This window comes from Seriola aureovittata, chromosome 23, assembly GCF_021018895.1.
Source record: "Seriola aureovittata isolate HTS-2021-v1 ecotype China chromosome 23, ASM2101889v1, whole genome shotgun sequence".
Lineage (NCBI taxonomy): Eukaryota > Metazoa > Chordata > Actinopteri > Carangiformes > Carangidae > Seriola > Seriola aureovittata.
Window position 1 is genome coordinate 1,226,982 of NC_079386.1, and position 21,271 is coordinate 1,248,252.

The following is a 21,271-nucleotide window of genomic DNA, read 5'->3' on the forward strand; positions in this document are numbered from 1 at the left end:
CTTCATGTTTTACTGCAAAATACATAAACAAATAAGCTAATAAGTCAGATGGTCAATTACAGCTAATCTTGGGCTGTTCTCTACTATTTTAACTATTTGTCATTCTATTGTGAAATTCTTTGTTATATGTATTTTCTATTTGTAAACTGTGACTGTATCAGGTGTATCAAAATCTGGCATTTTCATTTCCAAAGTATGGGCTCAGTGATAAATCAAAAAATGAATTACACTAATTTGAACTTGTGTGTAATCAAATTATTAGAAAGTGCAAAAAAGGCTTATTTTCAGTCTAAAAGTAATCACTGTCTCGAGTCAGGACTACCTCAAAGATTGTGGCAGTCATCCATGCCATGGTCACCCATGGTTACCCAAGAAGAGTTGAATCAAGGGCAACCGGACTTTTTTGTAGATACCTGAAGATGTTTCACCTCATCCTAGAGACATCAAATTCACACAAGCACATGTTGTGGCGTTTTTTGGACTGTGGCGTACACATAGAAGACAAGTGTCCAAGCCCAAGAGAAGGAACACAAACATGTGAAAGACGCATTTAAAGCTTGTGGATACCCCGACTGGACTGTTGTGAGTATCTCATGGATATCATTCATGAGAGGGACAGACTGAAGAAACACTCAGGTCTGAGAACTGCGGGGAATTCTACTCTGTCCTTTGAGCTGGCTGAAGTGACTGCACACACACACACACATACACGTATACGTGCAGTCACTGACGTACATACAAGTCATGCACATGTGGGGCTTCTACTAAACAATCAGAGTATGTACGTGCATCTCGTCCTCTATGTCTCTTTTCACCCCCCATAGTGTGTGTGTGTGTGTGTGTGTGTGTGTGTGTGTGTGTACTGACCATCGAGTCTTCGTCAGCAATGAAGACAGTACAAGCCTGGGCCTGCATGAAGGACAGAATGGTTCCTGCGATCTTCCTCAGTAAGACCTCCAGACACTGCTGTTCCTCAAAGATCAGACTGGCCAGGTCCAAGAGCACCTGCACACACACACACACACACACACACACACACACACACACACACACACACACACACACATACAAGAATAGATTATGTATAGACTTGTGTCTGTACATACACAAACCTTCAGAAACACACATTCATACTCACCTGATTGCGTCTGTTCTCCAGCTGCGACGTCTCATACAGCTGAGCGTTATGCAGGACGATGCCTGAAAAGGCCAAATAGGACGAGAAGTCCTGTGAGGGAGGAGGAGAACCACGCGTGAGAGGAAAGAACGACAAGAAACAAGACTGGACTACTGCATGGAAAAAAGATAAATCACTGAAGAAGAGAGCAGAAAGAGAGAGGAAGTGAGGATGGAGAGATGACGGATGATATAAGGAAGGACGCAAAAGGCGGCAATGGATTGAGGAGAAGGCGTGCGTAGTTTGACACGGGACAGGACGGCTACGCTTATGCTTATATTAATGCATAACATGCCGGTAAGTCTGTCCAACACTTACGTCAAGAGTTTTTAAACATTAACAAAACATGGTCCTTGGAAGTGAAACTGAAACGTTGCTCACCTTTTCATCCTGTTCAGTGAAAGCACCGTCCTCCCCACATTTCTTGTTGATAGCCTGAGCCACTCCCACCACCTGTGATGGGTGAAACAAACAAAGACAGAGGTGATCTGAAGGACCGGGTGATGCACACGCAGACATTTTTATTTGCAGACATTTATTTATATAGGGGCCTTAAAGTGGTTCTTGCTTCGATATGACTGGACCATGTGGATCGTATGATTCATTCGGGTCTGAGAAGTCGTGCCGTCTCACCTCGTCTCTGTGGTTCTTGATGGGCAGGCAAAGGATACTCTGGGTTTTGTAACCGGTGATCAGGTCGACCTCAGCGTTGAACCTGGGGTCCTGGGGAAGCAGGACACACACATATTTCAGAGCGTGTGTTAAACCAACATACTTGTACTATTCTGAGCTTTTAACAATCATATCTGGATTCCTTGGTGCTGTTGATTTTTATATTACCTACTGAAACACTAAATAACTTTAATTTAGAAACTGATATTCTGATATAAACACAATGATTCTTAGTTTCAGGTGATTACACACGAATGAAAACCTAATTATGAATATTAAATTCCCTGTCTGACAACAGATCCAACTAAATCCTACACAGTGGTTCTTTAAGAACCGATGGATATAGAGATGTTTTCTTCAGAGGGCTAATCTCCCACCCACCAGCTGACCTTTAAACACTCGCCTTCTCTCTGTCCTTTGCCATTAGGCTCCTCCATAGACCCAAGGGGACTGTCTGTGTGTGTGTGTGTGTGTGTGTATGAAACTATGACACAACAACCATTTAAACATTACACTCAGGTTTGGTATGGGAAGACAAAATGGTTCCTTTTGTTTGTATGATAGCAGGATTTCTGTGCATATTCCAGGGTCCTCAATCTCTCTGTGCTGTACACTATGTGACTAGTGAATCTTGACTAACTCCCTTTAGTCTGCTTCACCTGTCAGGTTGTCCATTCTTCTCCACATTAACAACTCTAAACGCTAACACAGGTTGGTTCTGTAGAACTATGGGGCTGAAAACCCAACGGGTGGAGGAAGACAGCCCCCCCCCCCCCACCCCACCCCACCCCCCCCCCCCCCCCCACCCTGAGCCCGCTTCTGTTGGAGGTTTCTCCCTGTTAAAGGGAGTTTTTCCTCCCCCCTGTGAACTGTTGGTCTCTCTCTATAATAAGGTGAGGTCGACATCACCCTGTAAAGTGCCCTGAGATAATGTATATATTGATTTGGCGCTATAAAAAAGAAACTGAATTAAACTGAATTGAATTGAAAACCTGAACTGAAATGATATTATATCATTATATAGACACGTTTGTTGGATATTGACCATGGTATTGATTACTATGTTTACTTTGCAGCATACAATAATAGAATATCAACTACTTCATAGACTTTTAGGAGAGGGAAAAGATCATCATCATTATTATTATTATTATTGTTGTATACGCAGCTTACTTCCCTTTTCAATAAGTCAGGAACCGATTGCCAGGTGTTGTTAACATCAGCTCTAAAACGATTGGTAAAACACAACGATCCCTAGCACAGCCTAATACTGAACAAGTCCTGCACAGGTAATAAGACCACCCAAACATCCCAGCTAGCAAACTGTGTCGGCCCAAACATGGTCCAGAACCTCGGCCGGCTTGATCAACCGTGAGGTACGGCCGCAGTCTGGACTGACCATTCTGGCAAAGACTCAGCCAAGTCTGGGATGAGATATGCAGATGAAGTACAGTCCGACTGGTGGCCCCGAGTTCAACAGCCCACAACTACAACTGACATTCACCACAAGTGCCAGACTTGGTTCATTACGGGTTCTTGCCGTGGGTCAGAATCGCTTATTCAGTTAATTTCCCGCCACTTTCCCCACGCCAAGCCTTCGCTGAGATGCAAGATCGTATCAGTTTACGTGTACACATCCATAAACCTGAACTGTGAGTGAAGTGATGTTGGAAGTTCATAAGCTGCAGCGATGACGTTAAAATCCAGAACTACAAGTAAAAGTCAAACAGCAGCTGTGTATTCAAATCACACAACAATCATAAATATATAGTGGAGGACAAAGTGGTGGTGGAGGACAGAGCGGTGGTGGAGGACAGAGCGGTGGAGGACAGAGCGGTGGAGGACAGAGCGGTGGAGGACAGAGCGGTGGAGGACAGAGTGGTGGAGGACAGAGAGGTGGAGGACAGAGCGGTGGAGGACAGAGCGGTGGAGGACAGAGCGGTGGAGGACAAAGTGGTAGTGGAGGACAGAGCGGTGGAGGACAGAGTGGTGGAGGACAGAGAGGTGGAGGACAGAGTGGTGGAGGACAGAGAGGTGGAGGACAGAGCAGTGGAGGACAGAGCATTGGAGGACAGAGTGGTGGAGGACAGAGTGGTGGAGGACAGAGAGGTGGAGGACAGAGCAGTGGAGGACAGAGCATTGGAGGACAGAGCATTGGAGGACAGAGTGGTGGAGGACAGAGTGGTGGAGGTGGACAGAGCGGTGGAGGACAGAGTGGTGGAGGACAGAGCGGTGGAGGACAGAGTTGTGGAAGTGGACAGAGCGGTGGAGGAGGACAGAGTGGAGGAGGACAGAGCGGTGGAGGACAGAGTGGAGGACAGAGTGGAGGACAGAGCGGTGGTGGAGGACATAGCAGTGGAGGACAGAGCGGTGGTGGAGGACAGAGTGGAGGACAGAGCGGTGGAGGACAGAGTGGTGGAGGACAGAGCGGTGGAAGACAGTGGTGGAGGAACGAGTGGAGGACAGAGCAGTGGAAGACAGAGCAGTGGAGGACAGAGTGGTGGAGGAGGACAGAGTGGAGGACAGAGCAGTGGAAGACAGAGTGGTGGAGGAACGAGTGGAGGACAGAGCGGTGGAGGACAGAGTGGAGGACAGAGTGGAGGACAGAGTGGAGGACAGAGTGGAGGACAGAGCGGTGGAGGACAGAGTGGAGGACAGAGTGGAGGACAGAGCGGTGGAGGACAGAGTGGAGGACAGAGTGGAGGACAGAGCGGTGGAGGACAGAGCGGTGGAGGACAGAGTGGAGGACAGAGTGGAGGACAGAGTGGAGGACAGAGCGGTGGAGGACAGAGTGGAGGACAGAGTGAAATGGAAACAGAGCTTGTATTTGTGATGCAGCAGTCAGACACAGGTGAGGCCTGGCTGAGCCTCAGTGGCTCACACTGATGTAAACAAGCAGCTGGGGGCGTGTCCGTCACCGTGCTGCTGAAATCAATGTAATCCTGAGCAGACCAATGGGGAGTTAAAGATCCAATCAGAGAGCTGGGGAGTCCCTCAGATGACGTAGATTGACTTCCTGGAAGCTGTATCAGGTTCTGCAGCGCGCACACACACACATATATACTGTATATATATATATATATATATATATATATAGCATGCAGCATACACACTCAGATAATTGTGCATTAACTGAGTCAATTAGTGCACATCATGATACACACACACACACACACTAATATTGATTTTGTTTTACACACATTTTTATGTGCATTTTAATTCTGTTTGTGTGCTACACACATATATGCACAAAAACATAATTGCACACACACACACACACACACACCTTTTACGCATATTCATACATTTATAGGCATTAATTACACACACTTATGCACACATACACATGCGCTCACACACTCAAAAACACACTTGAATCCTCAAGTGCACTCACTTGTAAAGTGATCACACACACACACACACCACACACACACACACACACATACACACACAAAAACACAAAGCAAGCTTGGACACAGGTGGAACACTGTTGTTCTCTACCCCACCCCCTCTATCCATCCCTCTCTCTCCCTCTCTCCCTCTCTCTCCCTCTGTCATCATCATCATCTTGAGGTTAGCAGGCAGCCAGATGACAGAGCTATCAGAAGGAGGGAAGTGCACAGCAGGAAATCACACACAGAATAAATGACTCCAGGCGCTGATGCTGCTGCTTTGTGGAAAACAAACTGTTTCATTATCGGCCTTGAATCTTTTTTTTGAAGATATTTTTATGGAAGCAGAGAAGCACAAACGATAACCTCATCTTTTTTTTGTTTCAAACAAAGGCTGTGTTTCTGTGTAGAAGCATGTAGCTGGACCACAAGAACTGATATTTGATATGAATCCTAGGCTACAGCCATGCTGTCCATTAACCCACATTCAGATTGAAGGCCACATACACACTGAGAGTTTGACAAATCTAATAACTGTGAGAGAAATGTGACATCCAGAGCAGTGGGCATATTGTACTATGAGACACACCCAGCAACATTCAATTTAAACTTAAGACAAATTTGACATGTTAGAAACTGAAGTTCTGATTCAAATATACAAAACACACATGACTAAATATGTAAAAAAATATTATTCATCTATTTACACTGCAGCTCTATAATCCCCCAGACATTCATCACACAATGTGACGTCCCATATAGGCCATCACAGTCTTAGGTTGTTACCATGTGCCATAAAGCAACACACTGATCAGTCCGTCTAAACAACCATTAACACAAACGATGAACTTTAAACTAACTTCAGTCATCTGCCTGGTGATTAACAAGCAAACTTCAGGCTCATGTCGGACCAGCAGTGCAATGGTTAACTCACACATCAGCACCTCACTGTGACACACTGATTAGTTTTTGTTTGGTCTGAGATGAGGATTAATGACTTAGCAGACATATGGAGGGATGACTCTAAACTCATTCATTTAGTTCAGAATTTGTACAGATACATTTATACATAGATTTATTTATTACATTCTTTATCTTCTGCTGACGGCGAGATGTTCACTGTGGAACTGTAAAATAGATTTAAATAAAAATACACAACACCCCCACACATTAAACTTAATATGTTGTAAATATAAATGTGGTTATCTGTATTACAGCAGTGTTATGACATATTATATCATGAAGTGTAGAAGTGTCAATCACATGTAAACAGGGTCGGCCCGGGGTCAGGCCTCCTCCCCCAGTCCAGAGACATGCAGGTTAGATTGACAGGACAACATCCAGGGTGGGGAGAGTTAACATTATTGAGAAACACTGTTATTTGCTTTCTTTCTGGGAATAAAAGGTTCAGATTGATATTAATCTCACTGTTTGTTAATTCAATTCACTTCGCTTTAATTTCATTTATATGTGAATTATTGAGCTTTAAAAGTACAGGTAGGTGTATGTCTAACTTAAAGGGGAGTTTTCTGTTTCAATTTAAGTGAATAAGTGTATTTCAACATATTCATCTAATTTGCAATTTGGCTTTTTACTGTGATGTAAAGATGAGCCATGTTATTGGTGACAGGTTCTAAAGTCAGATTGATCATTGATTGAAGTGGGAGAGTGGTATTATGTTGAAACCTGGTCAATACACTGAAACTGTCAGGGGTCAGAATGTCACCAGAGACTGCAGCTGGTGTGTGTGTGTGTGTGTGTGTGTGTGTGTGTGTGTGAGAGAGAGGAGCCTACTTGTCCTTCTTTGATGCCCCTCCCACCCCCTCCAGTCTGCTCTGTCAGCATGAACCATCAAATATACCCCAAAGCAAACACAAGCCTGTTTCAACACACACACACACACCAATGTACACACAGCAAAGCCACCTCATTAGAGGCTTCACCGGCATCTTCACTGTTGTACTGTTGTAAGGAGACAAGACCATGTGAAATCCCCACCTCATACGCGTTCTTGATATTGAGTGCCTGGCCCGTTGCAGCTACGTGTCCCACAATGCCCTTGTTCCACTCCAGCCGGATGCAGCTACTAGAGGATTCTTCCAATGTGGATCCCTCGGCCACATCAAACAGCCGGCTAACCAAGAACTTTCTGTTGGAGCTGTCCTCACCCACCTGGGACCACACACACACACACACACACACACACACATACAAATCAGTAAAACAGACATGCAGACATGACATGTTGTATATATGATCGTGCTCTTTAAAGTACTAAAAAGGAAAAGGTACTCAGTCAAGAGAACATGTTGATTGTGCAGGTAATATTCACATAAATAAATGTGATTCCACTATAACTAGAGGACACACTACACAGACATCAGACTGTACTGGAGTCACTGTTGGGGGTTTTGATTGTGTCTATATGTAATATGAAGGTGCTGCTCATAGTGACCAATCCAGAGAGAATTATCGCTCAGCTCCCTGTTGTTTACAGCAGCTACAGGTTTTAAAGTCACATGTCATTAAAAGATCCCATACAAGAAAAATCTAGCATTATACATAAATAATAGATTCAACTACAAAATTCCAGGGAACTTTTGAGTGCCACGGGGGCTACTGCCGGGATGAGTACATGATTTATTTCCAGTGTTCAAAAGTCACCCTGATCATATTCTGCTTTTGAGAAATGTCTTGATATAAAAGACTCTGATATAAAACAATGTCACATCCCTCCATCATGTATTATGTGGGAAATATCTCATATTCTGTGTTGTTTTTTTTAATAACCCAGATAAATGTAGAAACATCAGAGCAGCTGTTTTATGTTTGTGACACCATCCAGAACTGATGGAAATCCTTGTCTGATCCACTGATCCCAAATCCATAAATACAGATTCATTCTCTTTAAATCAGTGAGGAGTCGTCATGAAGAACAAACAGGTTGAATTCATAGTTAACTATATGATCATATCCAAATACTAAAGTCTATGAATAAATGTTGTTGCACTAAATCCCCTCCCATTGTGTAAAGCAACAAACTTATAGAAATGTTAAAGGCGTATATGACAGAAAACTATATTTATGTCTGAATATAATTTATTCTGTTTGCTTTTTCTTTGTGGTGAGGAAAGGAGGATTTATCGTCCATGTGTTATAAATAAAGTTACTTTAAAAAACAAGGCTTAGTGTCAGTGAAATTAGATTCTTCTCCTATGTCCTTATCTTCTCCTTCACATCTTTGACCTCATGACGTTTTTCCATCAGGCTCGAGGAAAAGTAGTTGGAGAGGAGTTTATTTTGAACTTCTCGACTGCAGCCCTTGTTTCCTACAGCAGCAACCCACTGCACACTATCAAAGATACTTTACTGGGGCACTTGATGGAATGGGGCTATTGTTAATACCTCTACTTTTCAAACAAAGTCAAAGCACCTGTTGTGGAAAAGGCCTGATGGATTTAAATTCATCAGGTGGACAGAAACAACTCTAAATAAAGATTATTGCTACTCTGTGGTAGCTGGTGAATTAGCAGCTGTTTGCTAATGTGCTAGCCATTATGAGTTCATAAGCTGCCTGTGGCAAAAAATCACTTAAGGCTGCCTCAGGGAGAAAAATATGAAAAACATTTTGTTTTAATCTATCCTTCTTTTATAATACTGAATTGAGCAAATAAGTTATTTTTATCCCCATTCAGGCTCCATACTACAAATGCATGTTAAATACATGAAACATAAAATATGGTATACAAAGGCAGAAAACTAACCCAGACAGACAGGTACTGACATGACAGACTAACACTTACACCTGTCAGCACTGACTGTTTCATTCCCTCTAAAGAGCTGGAGCTTTTCACATCAGATATACTGTAGAGACCTACATCTCACTTCCTCCTCCTCTGCCCACTGAGTTACACTTTGACCCCCCCCCCCCCCCCCCCCCCCAGCCCCTTCCCCTGCATTCCTACCAGGAACAGTGAGTAGCGGTCGGCAGCGATCAGCTCATTGATGTGGAGGAAGATCTTGTGGCAGAGCGCTGTCACATCCAGATGACTCGACACGTCCTTCACCAGCTCCAGCAGCCTGGTGCAGCGGTCACCCCCGCCGCCGCTACCTGCCTCGCCGAGTCCACCTCCATTACCACTGCCCCCAACAACACTGCCCTCGCCCATCCCTGAGCCCCAGAGAGGCACGCTTTCACGGTCGGCGTCGCTCAGAAACGTCAGCGAGCCCTCCGAGTCTTTAACCACGATGGGTCTGAGCGGGCGGTCGAACTCCGATGCTGAGATTTTGCGAGTCGGGGTGCCGGGGGCCGGGCTGGGGACCGTGGCCGGGGACGGGCAGCGGTTGTCCAGGAGGCTGAGGGCGGATGGGAGGATGGTGGAGGCGGGAACAGGGTCTGTTGAGGACTGGTGCGCCCGCTGCTGTGGAGGATTTTCTTTGGAGGCAGAAGGCTGGATGGTGTGAACACGCTCAGCGAACCAGGCATTAACCATCTCCCTGTCCAGAGGAGAAGAAACTGTAACAGTCACTGATGCAGTGCAGGTTAAACTGTCAGATCACATGCACTTCATTTCTAACAGACCTTATTATTCCGCCAACATACTCAGAACATTTATTCCTGACAGAGAAGAACACGTAATGAGCAGCTGAATAAATACACGTGGTCAGGAACACAAATCATCATCTGTTCCTCCTCCAAGACAAAAACAGGCATCCATGCCTGGATAATCTATGCTGCAATTAGCAGTGGAAAGGCCAAGACTCAGATTCAAAATGCAAAATTTGGGTGGAGACGGTGAGTGAGAGACACAGGCAATGAGGACAGAGAACCCTGCAGAGAGAGCAGCAGGTGAATCAGCTTCATGAGAGTGAGGTGAAGTTCAGCCGAGCTGTGGCTCTGTAGTGAAACATGATCAACTCAATCATCAAATAACAGTTGTTAGCGTTTGCTAACATGCACGCGTATATATTAGATTTCCAGATCGAACATGTGATGTCAGTGCTCCCAATTCCAGTTGTAAAAATTAAATGTTCAAAATGAATCTTAATGCGAATAATAGGCAGCAACTGGTTCCAACAGAAAACACACTGTAAGACTTTATCCATGGACTCTCAACGCCACCTGACCCCGAACCAACTCAGGCCAATCAGTCATGATATATTGGCCCAACAATCTTAATGTGTGACCCTTAATGTGATGAGGATAATGTGCTAATGGAATTTCCTGGACCACAAGGTGCAAAGGGCCCCAACGACTTTCCTCTCGGTTCCCAAGGCAGTGACTCCGAAGACGTTATCGTTCAGAGACAGTCACAACGACACAATCAGAAGGAGTGAATACACAAACACCCTGAAATGACTCTTTGTATTATCAGAATTTGAGCAATGATTCATACACTATTTGTTTGTATCTGGTTTCACTAAGTACAAGGGCTTACCTATCTAAAGTTTGCAAACATTAGCAAAGCATAAGCCACTGATCCAAGAGCAGTAACTTCGTTAAAAAGTTCCATATTATCACTTAAAGTTTGAAGCCAGAGATAAACTAGGATCAGGGACATAAACAATTAGCTTGAGATCAGGAAAGTGTAGTACTCATCATTTCAGCCACAAGACGCTGAAGTGAGCCACTACCCCCGGTCTGATTCGGACAAAAAAGCATTCATGTTTTTCTTTAGCAAGGAAGCTTTTGCTTTAGGAAGTCAGGTGATAGATACGAAGCTCACGGAGCGAGCAGGTCACAACGGATCCTAACCCAGGACGTGCAGGAGGAGCTTCACGCTGTTAATGTGAAACCCTGAAGGACCAAAAAAAAAAAACTTTCATTTTCACAGCATCTTGTGGCCAAAACAAATACTAAAAAAATCCTGACATTATTTTATTTTCACTTGGCTTTCAGGGTTTCCTTAGAAAATATATTTGGAAAAAAAATAAAACTAGTGAGAGGTTGTCATGAATTGGGAATTGGCCCCTGGTTGCGCAGATTCAGGTACTAATACACATATCCCTCCACCACGAATTTCTCTTTTGCTTCTGCACATAATTTGCATCTGAAAACTCTGAATGAAGAGAGCTGTCCGCTTTGAGCTAAACCACAACAAGAAACAACGTCTCTTAGCAGTGATAACAAAGAATACAGCAGCTAAACATAATGCAACTGGCAATTTCACCGCTGGAGATTATGAAACAGAAGTATGATTTTTGTAGATAAATTAGAAGTGAGCATGGATAATAAAAGTGAACGGTCTCTGTGATGAAGTGTTTTCATTTAGCCGGTGTGTGTCTGTAGCCCCTTCATGTGTCTGATGGTGGATATTTACTGGAACAAATCAAATGTGAGCGTGTGTGTGTGTGTGTGTGTGTCAGACACGGTGTATGTGTGTGTGTGTGTGTGTGTGTGTGAACAGGATGTGAATTGGATGTGATTACAGAGACGTTCTCTAATCAGTCAACACATTGTGTGATCAACCCCGACAACCTGGTCGCACACACACACACACACACACACACACACAGACACATTTTCCACTCTTCTCTGCTTCTGCTCGAGTTTTTCGAACACGCTGAAGGTCATGTGACTCCTGGTGTTTTCTGTTCACCTGAGTGGAAGGCCCAAACCTGGAGAGGAGGGTAAAAGGCTCTGGCCATGAAATGAACCGTGGTATCTTAGGCCCCGAGCCAGGCAAATAAAACTTTTGCGAGCCACAGAGAACGGGCTGTTATCTGAGCGCAGTGTGTCGGAGTCAGTCGGGTTGAGTCCTCCTTACTCCATCTCCCATCAAGTAGCCTGCCTCCCTACAGAGCCGACCCTAATGTATCCAGGGGAGGTGTGGCTAAATCAATACCTCTCTAAAAAAAAAAAAAAAAAACCTCTCAACCAGAACGGCAGAATGGCTGATGTGTGTAAACCTCTCGCACCGAGCCCATCAACTTTTTTTGCTTTGGTAATGCAGTCAAAACCAGCAGGGGAGGAACAAACATCTCCTCTGACAATGCTTTTTATGGAAGATATTTCAAGATGGAGATTTTTTTTTTTTTTCTGTTTTGTCATTGCTGGATTAAAAGAAGACAAGGTGAAGTTGCTATGGTGGTTTAAGTGGATAAATGGGTCTGAAGGGTTTTGTCACTAAAACAAACAGACTTTGAGTGTCCTGATGAAATGCCGCCAGGTTGATGAAATGCCCAGATACGCCTGCTGCAAAAAAAAAACGCCTTATATAGCTGCTGCTGCTGCTGCTGCTGCTGCTGCTGCTGCTGCTGCTGCTGCTGCTGCTGCTGCTGCTGCTGCTTGAGAAAGACTCATTTGCAATTTATGTTTAAGAAATTTAATGGCTAATTCGCCTAAAATGAGGAGGTTGCATCGGAAGAAAATAGTTTCATTGATGGCGCAGGCACATATGAGGGAGGCTTGTATCATTATCACCAAGGACCTATTCAACAGAACGCTGAGAATTAAACAGCAGTAAAAGTTAATGTTTAAAGGTCCCTGTGCAACTCTCCGAGCTGTTACTGATTATGAATTGAATGGTGAAATGAGATAGAGCCGAGCCGTGAGGAACTGAGTGCGTGTGTGTGTGTGTGTGTGTGTGTGTGTGTGTGTGTGTGTGTGTGTGTGTGTGTGTGTGTGTGTGTGTGAATCACCACAGTGCAGTGCAGCAGCTGTGTGGCGTGCACAGGCTGCTGCAGGTAGACCACCTGAGCGGGGACAGCCTGCAGGTCATAGTGGGCCTGACACAGACCCACAGGATGTTTACTGGTTAGATATGATCAGTGCAGGGTTACATAGACTTCCTGTCTTTAATAGAGAGGTAAAGTGATACCTGTAGTAAAAAACTATCTAAACTAACAGAGGAAATGAAGTGCTTTATGATTGGCTGTTGGCCTGTACACAAAAGCAAACTGAGTTTATTTACTGAGAATCCCTCTGGAAACTACACTCACATTCACCAGGCTGCACATAAACACAGTAATTCAGGTTTAATGGTTAATGTCCTGAGCTGATGAAGCCCCCCCCACCCCCACCCCCCCTTCCCTTCTCTCCTCTCCGTCCGCTTTTACCTTGACGCCTTCCTGATAAAGTAGGAGTGGGTGAACTCCAAGTGGTCGTCCAGCCACGCTTCCATCCTCTCGCTTTCTGGGGAACAGCAGTCCTCCATGGCGCGAAGGCGACAACAGAGTCTCCCGCTGAGAGCTCCGGTTACCGGCTACATGTATACGCGGAGAATCCGGTACCGAATAACGTGTACGGAGAAAGAGAAAGAGAGAGAGAGAGAGAGAGAGAGCAGCTCAGAGAGAGAGAGAGAGAGAGAGCAGCTCGCGGGCCGGTTGGTCGGTGCGCGCGGATCATAAAGCGGTGACTGTGCTCTTCCTACTTGGTGAAGCGACTGTTGGAGGATTGTGAAGAGAGAGAGAGAGAGAGAAAGAGAGAGAGAATTACCCCCTTTCTCATAGGCTTCTCATACGCCTATTATAAAAGACGCCACAACAACAACAACAACAACACACACACACACACACACACACACACACACACACGTTCTAAATATAGGAAGGATATTAGCATAATGAAATATTATAGGCTACTTTAGACACACTATTTAAAAAATATGGTTGGAAACAGCCCACTGATGATATAGGAAAATAATACAATGCATAAAGTATCCTAATGGTGAGTATATTGTGTATTATTATTATTTTGCATTCAGTTTGCTTTATTAACTAATCTAAATAGATTTGTGTTGCCAAATGATATAATGGAAAACAGTACATGAAAGTGGGAGAACTGCAAAACCAGAACAGTGATTTATACATTTTAGTTAAAGCTTCCATGCGTTGCAGATTATTACTGTATATGTGAAAAAAGTAATATAGAGCTTTTAGTGTCCCTGAGCCGATAAGTCTAAGTCTGACAGATGTGTTTTATTTCATTTTATTTAAAAGCGACCATGTGCGGCTTTCAACATAAATGTCAGCATTACTCCTGGACCGGATTGTAGCTTCAAGTCATCAAGTGATGTCACCTGAGTCAGAAGAGACAAGTTTGAAAAGTTCACAAAAATAGGGCTGCAGGGTTAGAGAGGAGTGAGCTCACCCGAGCTCTGTGCACCCATTTAGTAATGAATAGTAATTTAGTATTTGACTTGGATAAGTTTGGAGAACTCACAAGGGACAGAATAAAGGATTAATGGTCAAAATCGAAGCAGCAGAGTGTTAGTATATTCTTACATTTAGTCTGGGTCGAGCTCTGGATCCTGATGCAGTTCAGTAGATTGTCTTTGTTTGATCCTCCCTGCTCGGCAAATAAAATAAATTCCACATCCCTAGTTTATCAGTAGTAGTAGTGTATTCTGTTAAAGAGGTTTATTGTCTAACGCACAGTAAAATAAACCCAATGGCATTATAAAAATACACTCGTGAGAAGCTGCATCCAATTTCATCTATTACTATAAGTAGACAGGTAAATGTACTGTAGTTTGCCAGGTGATCATCTATCTGTCTTATGTCTCTCCACCTCTTTCTGCCTTTGAAAATGACTCAATTCATTTTAAAACGTTCTCTGAAAACACTTTAAAGTCTCCTACATAAAATCTCCAGAAAATAACCAGTCTCAGGGGAAGTGCCCTGGGAAGGTCAGAGGGAGAACATTCTGACATTCTCCAAGCGAAGATTTCTTGTGGTCAAAGATTTACAGTCATTCTTAGAATAGTTCGTCTGGTCTTTCAGTAGAATATCGCATCAGAGGAACCTAAAGTAATCTTCTGTGGAGGTTCGACACACGGCTGCTGTAGAGAAGAATGGGCTATAGAATTTGACGAAAAAACTACCACAACCTGAACCTAACGGGTCCTGACGGTATTAAACCTTTTTGTATTACAGGAAATTAAAGTCATGACCGAGTTACACCAAAGTCTCTATGTAAATACTGAAGGATGTAATGCAAACAAAATATATAGCAATGTGGCGGACATCCCTGGTCTGGCATCAGTCACAAGCTATTAAGGAGTTCATAGTAAGGACATGTAGAGTTTATGGCCTGCAGTGGCCTCACTCTTCCTGCCTTCCCACCATCAAACTATCACATGATTGGAGACGGTGGAAGACGATTGTCCACTGATTTCTCTTGGCTTTTACACAATGATGCATCATTTTCTCCAGGGAATAATATAAACACTGATTTTTTTTTTTTTTTAATTCTGTTTAGATATGCTGATACATAGACAATGCTGAGTGATAGCAGCTGCAGCAATGACTTTCCGCAAAAAGGATGCAGATGGTTCCTCACACTCCAATTAATAGCAGACACAAACAAGGCAAATGTAATCTGTGACAAATCCTGTATCAAAGACTTTTTTTTTACACAGGAAAGTATCTGGAGAAACATTGAAGACTTTTTAGTCATCAAAACATTTCAGAAATTCTAAATGTTTCTAAGTATATTCTGAATACAAATGATCATCTGAAACTATTAGCTTTCAACAGCTGACACTGGTTGACATTTACAGATGAAATACATAGAGGAAATTGAAGGAATTCCTCTGCGAGGGCAAATTCTTCACAACTCAAATCATTCATTTATTCATCTTATTTGACCTCAGCCTGTATACTGTGATTAAACTGCTAATTCTAAATGCACAATTCACAATAAACCTGCGAACCACATAGCTGGAGGAGCCCAGGCGTTTATTGATGAAGTCTAATGGCTTTCAGCCTCCGTGTCTGCACTTGCTCTGCAGGTCTCCAGTGTCCGTCCAGCTGGACACTGGGCCCCCGCCAGTGGTATTACCTTACCAGCAGATGGTGGCTGGTCATCCCAGGGGGGGGGTACCCCACCAGCAGCATCCCAACCCCCCGCCGAGCCTTCCATCACTCCCACAGCACAGAGAGCCAGTCAGATACAACACCGCCTCTAGTCAGTCTGATGGTGAGACTGAGGAGGAGGGGGGGACACGTAAACAGAGTACTGTCTCCCTGTGACGCTTCCTTGTGCATTGTCTCTTCATTTCAGCTTTATGTACTGTACCTTTTTTTGCATTGTCCTGTGTTTGTTGCTCAGGAGCTGACTGCACCGTACATTCCTCAGAGAAAAGACTGAAGACCTTTTTTTAATATTCTATTCTGCTTTTCCTGTATGTGTGCTTTCCACCCCCTAAATATTTTCATGGAAAAAAATGTATGATGAAAAAGTATGCACATACCAGCACAACCAGGAAGATGCTTCTACAATTCTAGTAGGTTTAGCTGAAACCAGCCAAAACTTCCCAAAAAATGACCAAATAATATAACAAGACTAAGACTCTGTAAGGCATCAACATCAGCTCTCAATAAGAACGTTAACGTGATGTGAGCATCATCTTAGTTTAGTGCGGCATGCTAATATTTGAAGTAGCACTAAATAAAGTACAGCTACAAGTACAACATACATCTTCTGGGAACCACGAATGTATACCAGTGACTCAGTACCAGATGCAGAGCCGGTACAGCTTACATACAGAGTATTATGATTAACAAATTGCCTTCCAATGGAAATACTATGCAACCAACTTGGAACTTCACATGGATCGATAGGTTGATCGCGATTGATGGGTTGGTTATGATCTAACAGATATGAAGATAATTCGGGGAAAAGTAAATATTGACCTGTTGGTGGCACTAGAGGAAAAGTCAAGGGACCGTCAAAGTCAGTAGGCTTCATCCTCTGGCAGTGTTTCTGCTATATGCAAAATGACTGCTGCCACAACTCTGCAGGGGGCTTTTAATTTGAAACGACAGATGCAAGAAGTGAAGACGTGTCATGACACCCAGCCGAGGTGAGAGGGAGAGAGAGAAAGAAAAGAAAAAGAACAAGAAGTGAGTAGATTAGGTAGATTTAACTAGCTAACATTAGGTTAAATAGATGTTTATTACCTACTGATGCTCACTCTGCGGCGTCGAACTCAGAGACTTCTGTGATGGAGTATTCAGACCCTAAAATGCAGATTTTTGGAAACTATGTTGGACCAGTTTTACTTTGAAAACTCTGGCGTTGTGTTTTATTTTGAAAACTCTGGGGCTGCATTGTAGTCTGGATGAAACGTAAACACCCACGGTCTCTCCTGATTGGCTCTCACCAGCCTGGACTACCAGTGGTGAATACAACATGATAATGAATTACAGTGTTACTGACCTCGTTGTCTTTGCTAGCAGCTGTTGTTCACTTACATTCTCTGTTTTAATGCTACAACTGTCCTTGTATTTACTGTAGCTAACCAACTGCAGAGTAGACAGTCTACTTCCTGTTTACACTGACTTGCACATGTGCAGTGTACATGAATGTTCATGTGATTTGTGTTTTCAGGTGTGTTAGTCTGGACGGGCATCGTTTCTCTAAAATGGTCCACGGAAATGGTTTTCGTTTTAAAATGAAAATGTATCAGTGTGGACGTAGCCTTAGCTACTTCACTGACTCGACCCCTCCCGGCTTTAGAATGTGAAACAAAAAATATCTTAGTAGTGTCTCAGTAGACCTATAAAAGTGGTGCAGAAGTAGAATTGCAACAGACATTGTAGCTGCCGTCAATTGTGCTTCACAACACACTCACTCCCCTCTTCTCCTCTGTCCATCCACTGTGGTCAGATCAGACCTGACATAATTGAAAGGCTTTTTCTGACAGACTGACTGATGAGAGTGTTAGCATGCTTTTGCTGTGTGATGCTGAAGGAAAACTTCAGTCCAGGCTGAATAGCAGAATTCACCAGTTGTAACTGCCCGTTTTCTTTATCTGACACCACATATCAGCAGGACAACTCATCACTGCAGCAAACATGAGACTATTAGGTTAGTTTTAGGTTTAGGCACAAAACAACATGGTCAGGTTCATGGAAAGAATGTGGTTTAGGTTAAAATAACTTGGTTTATGGAATGATCAAGGTCATGGTTAAAAGAAACAGAAACTGTCTCCAAGTCCAACGCTGTGCTGCCTCTGATCCAGCACAGTCATATTTTCTAAGGCCACAAGGTCATTTTTGGGCATTTGCTGTTTTGGAGGACAGTCTCACTTTGACACAAGAATTCATGTCACTGTGAGGGAATGGAAAAGCAACGAAAGCAATGCCAGTACAGCTTTCCTTTTTCATCTAGTTTCACCACGAAAAAAAAAAAGAAAAAAAAAAGTGCAACAGCTAACAAACTCAGCTTCCAGCAAATGGAATGGACTGCACTAATATAGAGCTTTCCTAGTGTTAACCTGACTCAAAGTGCTTTTACACTATAGGTCACATTCACACAGTCATACAGCACTTGATCTATACATAGAACTTCTCTAACACACAAGACACACACACACACACACACAATGGAGGAGCCTTCCAGTTAGTGGACAACCCGCTTTACCTCCTGAACAACAGCTGCCCACTATCTCACAAGGACCAGAAAATTCAATTGTGGTCATGTGTGAAAAAACTCACCGATGACTTATAGTCTGTACAGAGTCTACAGACATTAAAACGTGTAATGTGTTTTGACTGTTTCAATAGAGGTAATGTTACTTCAGCCTAAGGGCTGTGTGGCAGTTGGTTCCTTTGTCTGGTCATTTCTTTGGTCCAGAGTATATAAAGTATATACTGTATGTGGCTGAATTGCTGTGGATATTCCTGATCTATGAAGGATGACTTTTTAACCCTGTGACCTTTCATCGGCTCCGACACTGAGTCAAAATTACCCTTGGACCAACACTTTGGTGCATGACAATGCATCTTAAAAAGTAAATGCTATAGATATTCAAGGTCCTCGCAGGAAACACCCTAATGTTTTGGTGACCTTTCTTTTTGTCTAGTGACACCCCTTGTGCACAAGAAATAACAAAAACTCACTGTCTGATAAACTTGCCGAATTCATGTTCCCCAGATGAACTTACATTGTATACAGAGAATAAGCCTCCCTCTCATGCAGTTCTCAGGCTGAAATCTCTGTACACAAAATACACCTGGGGACAGAGTGCCTTCAAAATGTGCAAAGTGCATTAATGGCCCCATTCTTAAGACATACAACTGTAGTAATACCATGGGAGCCAGACAACGAGCAGGCGAGGCTGATGATGACTGAAGCTGTCACTCCCTCATCAAACAACACCAGTGCAACTTCTATTGAATGACACAAGCATGGAGGTCACTGTGGTAAAGCAGTCTCTCAGAACTGTTCTCAGATAATCAACCAGCACTCAAAAACCATGTCGGCTGCAAAAGACACAAAAGATACTATATACAATAAAAAAAAACACAACTACCATATTTACATGTCCACAGTCCATCTGCTACTACCAACATGAAACAGACAGTTCTGTACAGTGGATGGTTTAATGGACCTGGAAGCATTCATTCACCACTATTACCACCTACAAAACAACAAGGACCCGGATCCAGGCAAAAATATACCCACAAATGACGGCTTACAAACCAGAGAAATTGAGGTTGTTTCAACTGGCCAGCATAAACAACAAACTGGATGCTCTGGTATCACTACACAAGGAAGTAAAAGACATAATGCAACAGCCTGGAATTTGCCCATAACCAAATCGTAACACTGCAGAAATCAAACCAGGAATTAGAAACAACTAAATTAACAAATACATGTTGTCACTAAAGAAATGATTCTGGATATACAAACACATTCTATGCGCAATAGGCATTCCTGAAAAATCACCCGACAACCCAGACAACATTCACAATCTGGAATACTTTAATGAAAAACCTGTTTTCTTCTTTGATCTGTGGCCCCATACAGACAGGAAAATCTGAGTGAATTCTACTTTTGTTCTCATCGTTATTTTTGAATTTTTGTTGTTATTGAACAGTTGAATTGTGGAGAATCTATCTGAACTAACGATGTGTAGCGTTTTAATATGACTAAAGTTTCAACATTTCTATCTTTGTGTTGCTAGTTGCTTTGCACGAGCTTTAAACTGGTCACCAGTGACCAGGTGGGTTTAAGAGGTGCCGCCCCCTCAGTTGTATTCTTTTGCTCCTCTGTTAAAGCTTTGTGTAGAAAAACTGCAAAAATAACAAAATTATTGGTCCCAAATCACAACCAAGAGGGAAGATTTGTCATCATTAACACATCTTTAAGTTTTTGTTGTGGACATTTTATGCTTTTCTTTGTCAGTGGCAGTTAAGACGGACAGGAAGTGCAGGGAGAGAGTGGGGGAATAGGAGGGACTTGCAGTAAATGGTCTGGCCAGCTGGGAGTCATATGAGTCAAGTGGTATTTGTCCTAACCACTCGCCCTCTGCCCCAACGATGATGACCCATTCTTTTTCCATAACCTTTTTTCCTTCCTGTGTGACTCAACAAATATAGCTGGAGACTGTCATTAATCTCACGATTGAACACACAAGTTCCCTGGTAGCTCAAGAAACAGGCACTGAAATAATCAAACAGTACATGAATGATTGTGTTAACACGTGCTGATATTCATCACCTGCACACTGTCTCCTGTTTCCTGGCTCTGCCAGCGAGCGGCGGCATGCAAACACAAGAGATTGCTGATCTTCTGGGTCAGCATGTTTATCACGCTGGACGTAGTCCTAGATCGTGGTCCACAGTGTATCTCCAAAGTCTGGAAGGCATTTTGTCGAGCTCCGGGGGCTTTGGTTTCCATCCGCAGACTAACAGCCAGGGAGAAAGAGCTAACCAGGATCTGGAAGCTGCATTACAGTGTGTCACAGCCAAAACTCATGGAGATCCCATTTGGCGTGCATAGAGTACGTCAATAACTGCCTGACCAGCACAGCTTCAGGTTTGTCACCGTTTGAGTCCTCGTTGAGTAACCTGCCACCTTTGTTTCCCTCTCAGGAAGGGGAGATTGCTGTCCCTTCGGTTCAGATGGATCTCTGCCATTGTTGCAAAGACTCTTTCTGCTCTGGTCTGTTCAGCTGAGGCTAACAAGCGCATGGCAGCCTGCCATCAGATACCAGCACCCACTTGGATATAGCTGTGGCTCAGGAGGTAGAGCAGGTCATCCACTAATCAGAAGGTCAGTGATGTGATTCCTGGCTCA

General features: G+C 43.5%; 1 protein-coding gene across 4 annotated transcripts in view; it reads right to left on the reverse strand.

Moving 5' to 3' along the window:
• The window catches only part of pde5ab (phosphodiesterase 5A, cGMP-specific, b), an 84,225-nt gene that overhangs the window by 46,427 nt on the left and 16,527 nt on the right, over positions 1 to 21,271 (reverse strand). For 2 of the 4 annotated variants that reach the window (XM_056369567.1, XM_056369566.1), the window contains exons 1-7: positions 13,300 to 13,641; positions 9,207 to 9,738; positions 7,240 to 7,413; positions 1,811 to 1,900; positions 1,559 to 1,630; positions 1,139 to 1,228; positions 868 to 1,005 (exon numbers count right to left, since the gene is read on the reverse strand). In XM_056369567.1, coding sequence (XP_056225542.1) covers positions 868 to 1,005; positions 1,139 to 1,228; positions 1,559 to 1,630; positions 1,811 to 1,900; positions 7,240 to 7,413; positions 9,207 to 9,738; positions 13,300 to 13,397 — 1,194 coding nt within the window. In that variant the 5' untranslated portion in view covers positions 13,398 to 13,641. Of the gene's footprint in view, positions 1 to 867; positions 1,006 to 1,138; positions 1,229 to 1,558; positions 1,631 to 1,810; positions 1,901 to 7,239; positions 7,414 to 9,206; positions 9,739 to 13,299; positions 13,642 to 21,271 lie in introns of those variants that run through there. The other 2 variants (XM_056369568.1, XM_056369569.1) reach the window with 1 other exon arrangement.